Source organism: Nanorana parkeri, unplaced genomic scaffold (assembly GCF_000935625.1).
Source record: "Nanorana parkeri isolate BGI_ZX_2015 unplaced genomic scaffold, ASM93562v1 scaffold225, whole genome shotgun sequence".
NCBI lineage: Eukaryota > Metazoa > Chordata > Amphibia > Anura > Dicroglossidae > Nanorana > Nanorana parkeri.
The window spans coordinates 1,083,940-1,096,595 of record NW_017306493.1 but is presented as its reverse complement, the minus strand read 5'-3'; the positions used below and the strand labels follow the sequence as shown (position 1 = coordinate 1,096,595).

The 12,656-nt window shown below is 44.8% G+C and overlaps 1 protein-coding gene across 1 annotated transcript in view; it reads left to right on the top strand.

The window, feature by feature from the left end:
- Nucleotides 1-857: 857 nt before the first annotated feature.
- MRPL52 (mitochondrial ribosomal protein L52) overlaps nt 858-12,656 on the top strand; it is a 21,279-nt gene continuing 9,480 nt past the window's right edge. The window contains exons 1-3 of the mRNA XM_018556123.1: nt 858-929; nt 7,387-7,492; nt 10,409-10,476. Coding sequence (XP_018411625.1) covers nt 911-929; nt 7,387-7,492; nt 10,409-10,476 — 193 coding nt within the window. The 5' untranslated portion in view covers nt 858-910. The remainder of the gene's footprint in view (nt 930-7,386; nt 7,493-10,408; nt 10,477-12,656) is intronic.

The following is a 12,656-nucleotide window of genomic DNA, read 5'->3' as shown; positions in this document are numbered from 1 at the left end:
TGAGAAATGTAACTACTTGTTCCTCATCATCTTATTAGCACTACACTTCAGTGAAATGCAAATTGCCAACAGGCAGATGAATCTCTCAGTGGCAAGAAGGTTTAATCGCCAGTGTAGCCCTAGCCATATTCTTCCTAGCCGCATAGAATGTGTGACCAGTGCTTTCTAAGATGGCCATGTTACTGGAACCCAAAGGACCCAGAAGCAGCTTTTTTTTTCCTGGATAGGTAGTTATTGAAAGGGTAAAGAAACTTTCAAACACAGATGGATCATCTCCTGGCCCATTTCTAAATCCTAATTCTATGTAATTACATTGTGCATATGCATTGGCATCCATATGAAGAAACCAGTAGAGAGATTTAAACAGTGTGGAAGGCCTTGGCAGCACAATTTTGGTAAGTATGGAGTTTGAGGGAATGAGGCTCTAATTCTGTGCAGGAGGGTGGGGTCAACAGGGTAAAGAAAATTTGGAAGTTTTTTCACTCTTCTCCTTGTTCTTTTACTTATGCTAGTACCCAAACTGGAACCTCGGGTAGATGAAGGTGGTCTTTGGATTATAACTAAGTTCGAAGAAGAGGGAAAAATTGAATCATGCCACTAGAACTTGTGACGGTCCATTCACAGCCCAGCCGCCGTGTTCCTAGTGCAGACTGCAAAATGATAGTAGGCTCTCCCTCAGATATGGCGCAGAGGACGTATCATAATACTCATTAACAATGAAGTCGCCTCCTATGTCTGATCCGTTTCCTGTGCTACACACAGCGTCAGCCATTGTACAGGGATCAACTCCGAACTCGCCGAGTCGCCGCCCTATTCCTACACACACATACACAGCCCCTGGATACTCGCTGCGGTCACCTGACACTGACATCCACGTGACCTAGCGGTGCGCGCGGGTGGGCGGGGAAAAATGGCGGCGCCCTTGCTGGGTGAGGAGGGTGACAGAGATGTGATGTGTGTCATGTGTTTTGTAAGATTTCGGAAACTTTCCAGAATTTTATGGCGTCTATGTGTGTGTGTGTCCTGGAAGTCAGTTCGTTTCTTGACTTCTGAGTGTCGGGGGTACATCATGTGCCGTTTTTCTCCTGTGTGTTCCATATACAAAGAGTTGAGTGCCTGACGTTTTGTACGAAGCAATAGGCAGTGTATGCTGCTGGTCTGTGTACTCATGGGGGGGTGGAAGAGAGAGAGTTGCTAGGATTGTCAGATGGAATTCTGAGCTCTACACTGTGTTGTATGTGTATTTAAAGATGATATCCAGGTGTATATATATTTATATATACTTGCCTTGGTCCAAGTGTGCATATGTCATACCTGGTCTGTCCAGGGTGATCCTGTAAAGCACTGTAGTAGCTGGTAATACTATGGTGATTTACAGTGATCTTCCTTGCCATGTATGGTGCTGTGCTCCTGAGAACACAAGGGGTCTCTCACTTGGCACAGCGCCCATTCAGAGGGTGCCTAGTATTTGTTTTCTCAATGAGTACATTGTGCTCTCTGATTGGACAAGTGACAGATCCTGACATCAGTGCCTCTTGTCCAATCAGGGAGCACACTGAGGGGAATATATCAAAACTGGAGCAGCTCTGCACGGCAACCAATCAGCACCTGCTGTCTCATTTTCAAATCTTAAATAAACTGGAGAGAAGCTGATTGGTTGCCCTGGGCAACTGCTCCAGATTTCTGTCTGTTCCACTTTTGATAAATTTCCCTCCCTGTGTTTTCAGAGCACAGCTCTGCACCATACATGACCTGGAAGATTGTGCTGTCAGCACTGTAGTAACTGGGTACTGTTAGGGTACTTGAATGACAGGATCCCCTGTGCTGACCAGGTATAAAATATGAATACTTGGGTGGACAAGACTGAGTTAGTTGACACTGGTGATCTCCCTAAATGCAAGTTGGCTTTGTAGCCTCAATACTGATTACTGACCTGGAACAAGCGTTGTGGGAAGCACAGGTCACAGAGGTTAGTATGGTAGCACTTCTATTGCAGGGAACTGACCTTTAAACTTTTTTTTAGGCAGCTTTAAAAGAGAACTATGGCCAAACCTTTTTTGGCTTTAGTTCTTTATTGGGTCACAGGAGAGCATATACTAATGTCCTCCTGTGACCCAAAGTTAGCATCTAATGAGCTACTGCACAGAACCAGAGCGAGCTGTGCTCACACCCTCCCCTGTCTATGCCTCCAGTCAGCACCGGAGGAATAAAAAGAGGAGAGGAGGGAATCCCTGCGGGGAGCAGAGACTGACAGTCACTGCTCTTTGCAGGGAGAAGGCCAGGAACTGAGCGATCACAAACCGCTGATCTATAGAGCTGATGTGTGACAGCTGCAGTGTTACATGTTGGCTCTAATTATGGAGATGATTGTTCAAGAAAGCCCCACAGACTCACCGCTCCATTCTAACTTCTGCTGCAGTCAGACCATACCCTGGGTGCAGGCTATAGTGTGCTTCACACTTGTTCAAAAGATCAGCCGCACAAACCAGAGTAAATGTAATCCGAAAGTTTATTGTAGTAATCCAAACAGGTTAAAAAAATAGATAAATATGTTCCCCCCCCCCCCCCCATAGTTCTTTAAAGTGTAGTTCCACTTTTGCAGTCAAATTTGAGAAACTAAACTATGTTTGGACAGGCAGTGTGTAGTGCAGTACAATACAGACAGGCTTAATTAAACATGGTAAACATGAACTTCCCAGCCCCCTCCTTAAAGGAGAACTATGGGGTTAAGGATGTTGCGCGCAATTTTAAAGCTTGACATGTTTAGTGTCTATTTAACCGACGTGACCTGATCTTTTATAATTGACCAAAAACCTGGGTAATAATAAATGTTTCCTAACAATGTTACAGAAAACGTTTTTTTTTCAAGATTTTCAGTAATTTTTCCTAATTATAATAAAAAATAAAACCCGTAGTGGTGATTAAATACCACCAAAAGAAAGCTCTATCTGTCCCCAAAAAATGGTATAAAATTCATTTCAGTACAGCGCTGCATGACGGAATAAACGTCAGTCAAAGTATCGCAGCGCTGAATACTGAAAAATGGCCTGGCCAGGAAGGGGGTCTAAACACCTGGTCTTGAAGTGGTTAAAGGGTTATTGAACCCTCCAGTGTTTTTGCATATATCTACTGCTAGCAAGCTGTAGATATATGCAAAAAGTGACAGCGGCTTCTTGAATGCGGGTGGGCGTTTTTAAACGTCCCATCCGGCCCCGCTCGTGCCCACCGCTAGGTGGCGCGCACTTCCCGCCCCGCCACTAGGCGGCGGGCACGAGCGGGAAACCAGCCTGGAATGTAAACAGCCAGCGATGGCTGTTTACATACAAGCGTTCGGGCGTCTGTACAGACGCCCGATCGCTGGTAATATGCGTGCGGGTGTGCGCACTCCCTCCGCTGCTGGCGATCCCGAGCTCCCGACCACCACAGCAGCTCTGCGGCCGGAGATTAAACAGAGATCAGTACACGAACTCCGTTTGGTCTCCTCTTCGAAATGCAGGAAGTGATGTGTATTACATCACTTCCGCATTCCTCTGTCACTCTCCGGTACAGAAACCGGAGAGTAGCTGGTGAAGCAGGTGTTTGCTTCGTCAGCTTCTCTGGGGGTCCCTAGGTGACATTAGGGGTCTTACAGACCTCTGATGTCTACATAAAGAGGACCTGTCACTGAAAATTGGCTATCACAAAGGGGGCTTGAAAAAAAAAAAGGTTTAAAAGAATTAGTTACAAAAAAAATATTAAAAACTTAAAAATTCACATATAAGGTAATAAAAATTAAAGTCCCCCGCCCCCCACATGCAAACATGCATCGAGTGCGGAAACGACTATTGCATCCATTACGTCACACATGTTACATATCGTCGCAGTGAGAGCAATAATTTTAGGGCCATCAATCACTGATAACACTAAACTGATGAGCAGTTAAAAGCTTTTAAAGCATCGCCTATGGCCAATTTTTGGGTATTGTTGTTTTTGCGAGTTTGCGGGCGCACGCAATTTTAAAGCTTGACATGTTTGGTGTCTGTTTACCCGACGTGATCCCGTCTTTTATATTTTGCCAAAGATTTGGGTCATAATAATTGTTTTATAAAATAACGTAGGGAAAACAGGTTTTTTTCCCCAAAATTTTCGGTACTTTTTTCATTTATATAGTAAAAAATAAAAACCCGTAGTGGTGATTAAATACCACCAAAAGAAAGCGCTATCTGTCCCCAAAAAATGGTATAAAATTCATTTGAGTACAGCATTGCACTGGTACTCAAAGTATCTGTGCATCCCTAATTTTAAGCAAGTAAAAAGATAAGAAACAACTTTTAAAGTCAGTCGTTAAACCTTAAAATGCATTCAAGCTCACCTGTGATGGACTACAATCTCAATACAAATTACTAGGGATGCACTGATGCAGATACTAGTATCAGTACAGATACCGATTTTTTTGGGCATGTACTAGTACTCAGCCAAAAGCTCAGATTCCTTCCCTGAAACCAGAACTTCCAGTCAGAGGAAGATTTCCTCTGACTGGCAGTTCCCTAGGGGGATCATGGAGCCATCTTCCCGTGCGATCAGGAAGCTGGGCTGCAAGTAATGACTGTGACGTATGCCCGGCCCAGACCCCCTGTACGTCAATCCCACGTGACTATACGCAAGTCTGAACTGAGGGTCGCAAGAACGTGACGATACCACTCTCAGCCTCACTCTGCACAGAGATTTCCCAGCTCGCAGGACACAATCTCATGCCAGCAGACTGAGAGCGATCGTCACCAGGGTTGGTTAACTCCGCAGTTAACCTTTTACCCACCAAACATTCGCTGCCACCATGTATTTTTCGTTACGGAACCCCAACCGTGTCCAGCAAATGCTGCGACAATTTAAACACTTAATCAATGCCTGTGATACGCTGTCCTCTCAGACAGGAAAATGACAGGAGTCACTATACAGTAGCGCTCATCACAGAGGCAAGAATACTTTAAGTTCGTATTTAGAGCGTAGAGATAAGCTTAATGATTTTTAAGATCGTCCTTTAATAAAAGAAACGGTGCAGAAAATATACAGAAAAAGATTTAATAAAAAGAGACAACATATGTATACAACAGCAAAATAAAAGGAGAATACTCAACAGTCCTGGAATTAGGAGTTCTGACAGAGTTCAATAAGCAAAGGGGAAGTCTGCAGGGCCCTTTAAGCAATGCTTTCATCCAATAATGTCCAAAGATTAAAGGGGAACTCTTCTGCGATGTTAAGACTTCTCAGTTACTTGATGTTTTCAAAAACCAGAGCGCCCTCTAGTCGCCTAGACAGAATATTTTATAAGCCCCTTTTGGAGGGTGTTCCGCAGCCGGCCCCTAGGGCAGGGCTGGGGAGGGAAAGCAGGAAGGAGGCTAAACCTTTTTATTTTTCACTATCCAAACCCAATTCCAAATGATAAAATGTAGTTTATTTTGTAACTCAGGTTTTATGACTTTCATGTGAATGCGGGGTCACCACCTCTCCCAGACCTGCTTGTTTATATAACTTGTCCACTGGTAATAGATGAGTGCTTGGTGCCATGCCTTTAATTAGGGCCACCATAATGCTTCCACACACCTTACGAACATCGTACGATCGCGGGATTTCCCGCGATTATCGTACGATAATCGTAAGGTTGTATGACCAGCTTTAGAGAGATATTTGGGACTTTCACTAGGGCTGGGGCAATAAAAAGATCACAGCCACAGAGCAGATCTCTGTTCGGTGGAATGTGGGAGGCCTAGCAAATGACTAATTTAACCCCTTCATGACTGAGGCCCTTTTTTCAATTTTTGCACCCATGTTATATTCCTTTAAACAGAGTCCCGGCGGCAAAAGTCGCCGGGAGTCTGTTTAAACAGCCCCGATGCTGGCGACGTACACTGTACGTCGTCAGTCACGAAGGGGTTAATGCCTGCATTTGCTCTGACGGGGAAACAAACCAATTTTATTTTTTAATATTCAGTCTCAAACCCCCCATTATCGTCACAATGACCAGCCTCCCTGATTGGATAGGAAGCTGGGAGGCGGGTCATTACTCGCCGCCCAGCTTCCTGATTGGCCGGGAAGTTGGCTAAACAACATGGTTCTAGCTTCTCGGGCAATCAGTTTGCCCGAGAAGCCGGCTCCACGCCAACGGAAGCACCGGTATCGACGAGTACCGAAAGCAAAATATCGGTACTAGATAACGGAAAACCAGTATCGGTGCATCCCTACAGATTAGTAAACTAAACATGAGATTGTAGTCCATCACAGGAGTGAGCTTGGAGCGGTGACTACTCTACAACACACACAGGGACCATGGGGAACAAAAGTAGCCACCCTCCAGAAGGAAGGACAGTGTCCGCACCAATTCAGAGATGATTTGAGGATCTACAGCTGAGTGATACATAAATAAGAGACATTTCTGTTAAAGGAGAACTATGGGGTCAGTGTTTTTCCCCATAGTTCTCTTCAGGGTAACGGGAGGACACAAACTAGCGTCCTCCCGTTACCCTAAGCTCAGTATACGGTGAGCTACAGCTCGCGGTATACTGAGACGCCGGAGCGGATCCCGACGTAGATGATGGGATCCGCCCAGCTGCGTGAGTGACAGCTGGCTCTGCCTATCTAGAGGCAGAGCCAGCTGTACCCGCCCCCTCCCCCGTCCGTTCCGCCAGTCAGCGCTGGCAGATCGGAGAGGGGAATCCAGCCCCTCCCCCTGTCACGGCAGAGAGCCGTGACAGGATCGAGAGGCGAGCGAACCCGGTATGTGTTCGCTCACCTCCCGATCTACTGAGCCGACCTGTGACAGTCTCATTGTCACAGGTCGGCTAGAACTATGAGGTGAGTGAAAAGCACTCACCTCATAGTTCTCATTGTAGTTAAGGTACTTGAATGTAGTTTTAAGATTTAACTCCTAAGTTTAGCATCATTTTAAATATTGTTTTTTAATCTGTCCTATGTAAATAGTAATGTGGAACACATAGATTAGGCATTCTCCCGATTTGGCTGCAAAAGTGGAAATACACTTTAAGATCTAGTATTTAGGGAACTAGTATTTTGTGAAGACAGTGTCTGCAATGGCAGCTTTCATACTTCATGAGTGAAATATGTTAGGGTACATTCAAAATGAGTGGAACTTCAGTTTGTTTTACTGTGTGCTTTGTAGTAACGTGGTAAAATGCATTTACAACACATAAATGTGAGGCTAGCCTAAAGGTTTCAGTGTGGACCATGCATGTGTATAGGTTTTGTCTTGAATTGCATTCTAACTGTACTGTCTCCCTTTATATTGTAAAGCGCTGTGCAAACTGTTAAACCTGTATAATAATAAATGTAAAGTTTTTCTAGTCCTTTACCCATGCTTGGATACTGTTCACACGTGCATGTTTATATTTACAGTGGCGTGCATGCAACGGGGTTTGTATAGGACATCTGTATCATGTACATTTAAAAGAAGTTTGCAGAACAGTGCTGTTCTCTGTGCAGGCCAAGATTGGAGAAAACAGTGAGTACCTTAATTTTATTCACTATTAATATTCAGCACAGCAGTGTATTTCCGATTACTGTGTCACTCCTATATTGTATTACTAATGTAATTCATGAAAAATGTATTAGGAAGGGGCTTCTGTCACTGTAACAACATTCTCTCACCATTCTTTCAGTTGGCCATGCAATGAACACAGTTCAAAACATTACCATAACCCATTCCCATAAGGGTGACCCATGTCTTCTTTTTGAGCAATTCTTTGGTGGAGTTGCCAGTGTGCTTCAGATCATTGTTTTGAATCTTTGGATAAATAGGCTTACATTCTCATCCAGCACACTTTTCATATTGATGCAAAATTCAAAGTTGGCTGATGACTGCAAGCTGCCCAGGCCATGCAGCAGCAGAGCAACCCCAAACCATAATATTTCTATCACCATGCTTCACAGTTGGTATCAGGATGCTGTTTTCGGTTTGCACCAAACATGTTTACTGTTACTGTGGCCAAACAGCTCTCTTTGCATCATCAGTTCACAGCACATTGTTCCTATAGTTCTGTGTTCTTTGCCTATATGTTCAGTGGCAAACTGTAGTCTTCCACCAATGTTCTTTTTCAACAGCAAATGCTTTTTTTCTGGCACACCTCTCATGCAGATTAAATTGGACAATCTCTTTCTGACTGTTGACTCATGCACACCAACCTATTCAAGAGTTACCTGCAGACCCGCAGTTCATGGGCTGAATTTGCTGGGCCAGCCAGTCCTGAACAAAGTAGCACTTGTTTGAAATTTACACCACTTCTTAAAGATTATTTTCTTTGCAGTGCAATGATTGAGGATCTTGGCATGATGACACCATACCCACCAGTAGCAAAGAGAACATCAAACCCCATATAGAGATTGGAAGTTTAAACATTTCGCTGCCAGAGCCTTTTGACTAAAAATGTTTGTGAGTCTGTGAAACGGCAACAAACTTCGGTACAACCAGTGGTTCTCGACCTGTGTAACCTCACTAGCCACATTTGTCCAAGTCGCACTGCAATGGAACGCACGGCATTGCGGTACCACATGTTCCGGTGCAGGTGATTGAACTACGGGCGTTTAGGGTGCCATTCAAATGCATGGCAACACCACCCGTTAATCGCACAGAACTGTTTGATTAATGCACTGTACTAGTGCGAACGGTCCCTCGAAAACACTGACAGACGCACACAACAACAGACGCAATCTCGCACACAACCACAGACGCATCTCAGAACGTGACGTTATTTCAACCCTGTCCAGGCACCTCTACAGGACATGCAAGGAAGCTGTAAGCAATGCATGTATGGATGGAGCTCCCTCACGGCCATAGCTCCAGCCCACCCCACTTTAAACTGACAGTGCTGCGCTAGAGATAGGCTGAGAAGCCTCTCACCTAGAAAAGTGGAAGGCACGCGGCGGCCCACTGAACACCAGGTTGCGACCCACTTTTGGGTCACGACCCACCAGTTGAGAACCAAGGCTTTACAGGACATCATTTTAAAGTAAAATGTATTCATGTGAATAAAGGCCCAACAATGATTGCTCTTATTCTGTCGTATGCAGCAATATGTAACACGTGGCGCAATCGCTGCTTTTGCACCCGACAAATGTGTTTAGGTAGGTATGTATGTACGTTTGCCCCTATGTGATAGCCCATATACATGCAGGTTCTCTTTAGGGAGACATTAGGAGTTTATTAGAGCCCTTATGTCACCTTTCTACTCCATTGAAGCTGATCAAGCACAGATCGAGCTTGATAACCTTCTTCCCCGGCTCTGAACCTGGCAGTGACATTCATTGACGCTTCCAGGACCATTCACCAGAGAGGAGATCGGTGAACAGATGTTCACTAGTCTATCTCCTGCCATGGCAGTCCTGGGCCCCCAAGAGGTTCAGCGGAGCCCAGAATACATGGCGGGGGCACACCTTATGAAGCTTTGTAAGTGATTGGGTGCTTTTACAGCCGCCATAAGTATTATGTTGGTCGCAGAAAAAGGGGTTAAATAAGACAGGTTCCACCTGCATACTTCCTAAGCGGATTTGTGTCATTGGCGCCTAATCTGGAACGCTTGATTTTAATTTTATTAAATTGGAGTGGCGGTACATTTAGGGGTGTACATACTTTTTCACATTTTTGTTCAATTTCGTTTATGAGAATGAATATAACCGTCCCCTCCTCTCTTCCAAAGACCTCCTGCTTTCCAGCTGCCTTGTCAACTCCTCCCATGCTCGCCTCCAGGACTTCTCTAGAGTCTCTCCCATCCTCTGCAACTCTTTACCACAACCTGTCCACCTATCTCCCACTCTGACTGCCTTAGGCGATCCCTTAAGACTCATCTCTTCAGGAAAGACTATCCCACCTCAAACTGACCACTGAAACATCACATTCTCAAACAATTCCCACACAGCTCCCTCCTCATGTATCACTTGCCCCTCCCTTTTAGATTGCAAGCCCTCAGGGGCAGGGCCCTCTTTACCATCGTGTCTTGAATTGTAACATCTTCCTTATATTGTAAAGCGTTGCGCAAACTGTTGGCGCTATATAAATCCTATATAATAATATAGACCAAGTCAATGTCTGTGTAATTTTTCAAGTATATAACGTTTATTTGTAGGGCAACAATTTCCATGGGGTGCACTTACTTTTTCACATCACTGTACTATAATAATGAATGCGGTTTGTGTTTCAATGGTTGTTCAGCAAGTGCCCAAAATTGCATTTATGAGTTCACCATCAAGCTGGTCAGTGGTTGCTAGGCTTTCCCAATAACTGTATGGAATGGTTTGATCAATTAATGAGTCATTTTTTGAGGGGAGGGGAGGAGAAAGGGTGCACCAAATGTTTCTTCTATAGAATGTTGCACATATTGTAAATAGGAAAGGTATGCTTACATTTCTTATGTCCTACCTCCAGGCATGGTTTTGCTCGCAGTGATTCAGAGTATGGACCCTTGACAGACCTTCCAGACTGGAGCTTTGTAGGTAAGTTGAGATGGATGTGCTGCATTTTGTCCGTTTCCTTGAGGTATTTACACAGCAAGATTGCACATACGATGGACAAATTGTGTTATCCAAGCATTATGTCAGGCTGAGATTTTTCATGATGTAGTTGTATTTGAAATGCAAAAATGCATTTTTATTTTTGTTCATTTCAAGGGTCCGACCTAAAGTGGAACTTTACTGTAAGTTTAAAAAAAATTGCGAGAAGGAAGTTTTTTTTTGTTCATTGCAAGAGACTGTGGATTCTTACCTGTTTTCTTTGCAAACTTCTTAAACTGTGCACTGAGTTGTGCATTTATAATCCGGGCATCTGCTGAATGAACCTCCGCAAATACAGGAAGTTCTTTCACCCCAGGCAAGCCAATCAAGATGGTTTAAGATCCTAAAGGCCGTGACACACTGCACGCGAAGCCGTGCAGAGCGAAGCAAAGCTATCTGGCACAGAGCTTTGCATGCAGTGTGTGAGCTGAGTGCAGTCAGATGATTGACTGCACCTTCAGCCAATCGGCCCGTACTTAACAACCGGCCAGACGTCGCATCCCGTCGCGCCGGTTTATACGCGCTAGCCGATTGGCCGATTGGCTGAAGTTGAAGTTGGTCATCTCGGCACGCTCAGTTCCGCGAGCTCTCGCCAGCTGAGGTGCCCTGGAGAAATTGACATGACACACTGCTCGCAAAGGCAGCGCGCCACCGCTTCGCGTGCAGTGTGTCACAGCCTTAAGACATGCCGGCGAGGGTGCTCGCAGATGTTGCATCATGGAGGTAAGTATAGATCCACTTTATTACACACAATGCTATATGTCTTATTTTTTTAAAACATTTTTGAACTGCAACACATTGATGTCAAGTAGCCACATAGCATTTAGTAGGATTTCTTCTTTCACACAGTTGTTGTGTAATTGGAACACGACTTAAGTCAGGCTTTAGGCCTGACGGTGGTTATGGTCTTGCTGCCCTCAGCTCCTCTAAAAAGATAAAGGGTTAAGATTTAGAATTGTGGGAGAAGTGCTAATTGTTTTTCGTATTAGGCATGGAAAACTTTAGTGTGTCCCATATCCAGCCAGCTAGTTATGGGTAAGAGTGTCTTCTGGAAATTCACAGAAGTTTTGAGGTCCAGATGGTTACATCGTGAGCTTGGCTGGTATTAAAGGAGAATTATGAGGCGAGTGATTTTCGCTCAGCCTCATAATCTGAGCCGACCTGTGACAATTAAACTGTCACAGGTCGGCTCAGTAGATCGGGAAGTGAGCAAACACATACCGCCACTCACTCACTTCTCGATCTATCCCTGCAGAGAGCAGTGACTGTCACTCACGGCTCCCTGCAGGGATTCCTTCTCCGATCTTCCAGGGCTGACTGGCAGAACGGACGGGGAGGGGGGCGGGCACAGCTGGCTCTGCTTCTGGATTGGCAGAGCCAGCTGTCCATCCCACAGCTGGGTGGATCCAGACATTAATGTCGGGATCCCTCCTTGCTGCTGCGTCTCAGTATACGGCGAGATGTAGCTTGCAGTATACTGAGCTTTGGGTCACGGGAGGACGCTAGTTTGTGTCCTCCCGTTACCCTTAGTAGAGCTATGGGGAAAAGCCCTGACCCCATAGTTCTCTTTTAACCCCTTCGTGACGGGAGACGTACACTGTACGTCCTGGCACTTTGTGCCTATATGACTGGCCACGTACACTGGTGAGTTATATCAGGCTCTGTAATGCCGGTAACTGCTGATTCTCAGCGGTAACCAGTCATTATTGAATGCCTCAGTATTGAGGCATTCATTGATGAAATAGTTAAGCTTTTGTAAAAGCTTATGTCTTTCATTAATGAAAGAATTAAGCCGTTACATGCAAATATGGGAGCGCTAAATAGTGCTCCGATATTTGACAGCTGAAAATAGCAGAGAGGCAGCAGAGTGACTCACCTCCCTGCTATTTGTTTTGACAGCTCCATAGACTGGCCCAATGTTTATGAAGCTATGTGATACATCTCAAGCAAAGAGATACAATGTATCTCTTTGCTTGAAATGTATAATTTCTGATCATCTAGGCACGATCAAAGAGCTTTAGTGAGATCTGAATCTGACATGCTGTCAGGATCAGTCTCTATGGTTATTATTAGCTGTTCCTAAGTTTGGAGCAGCCTAATAATAGCCAAAAATTTAAAAAAAA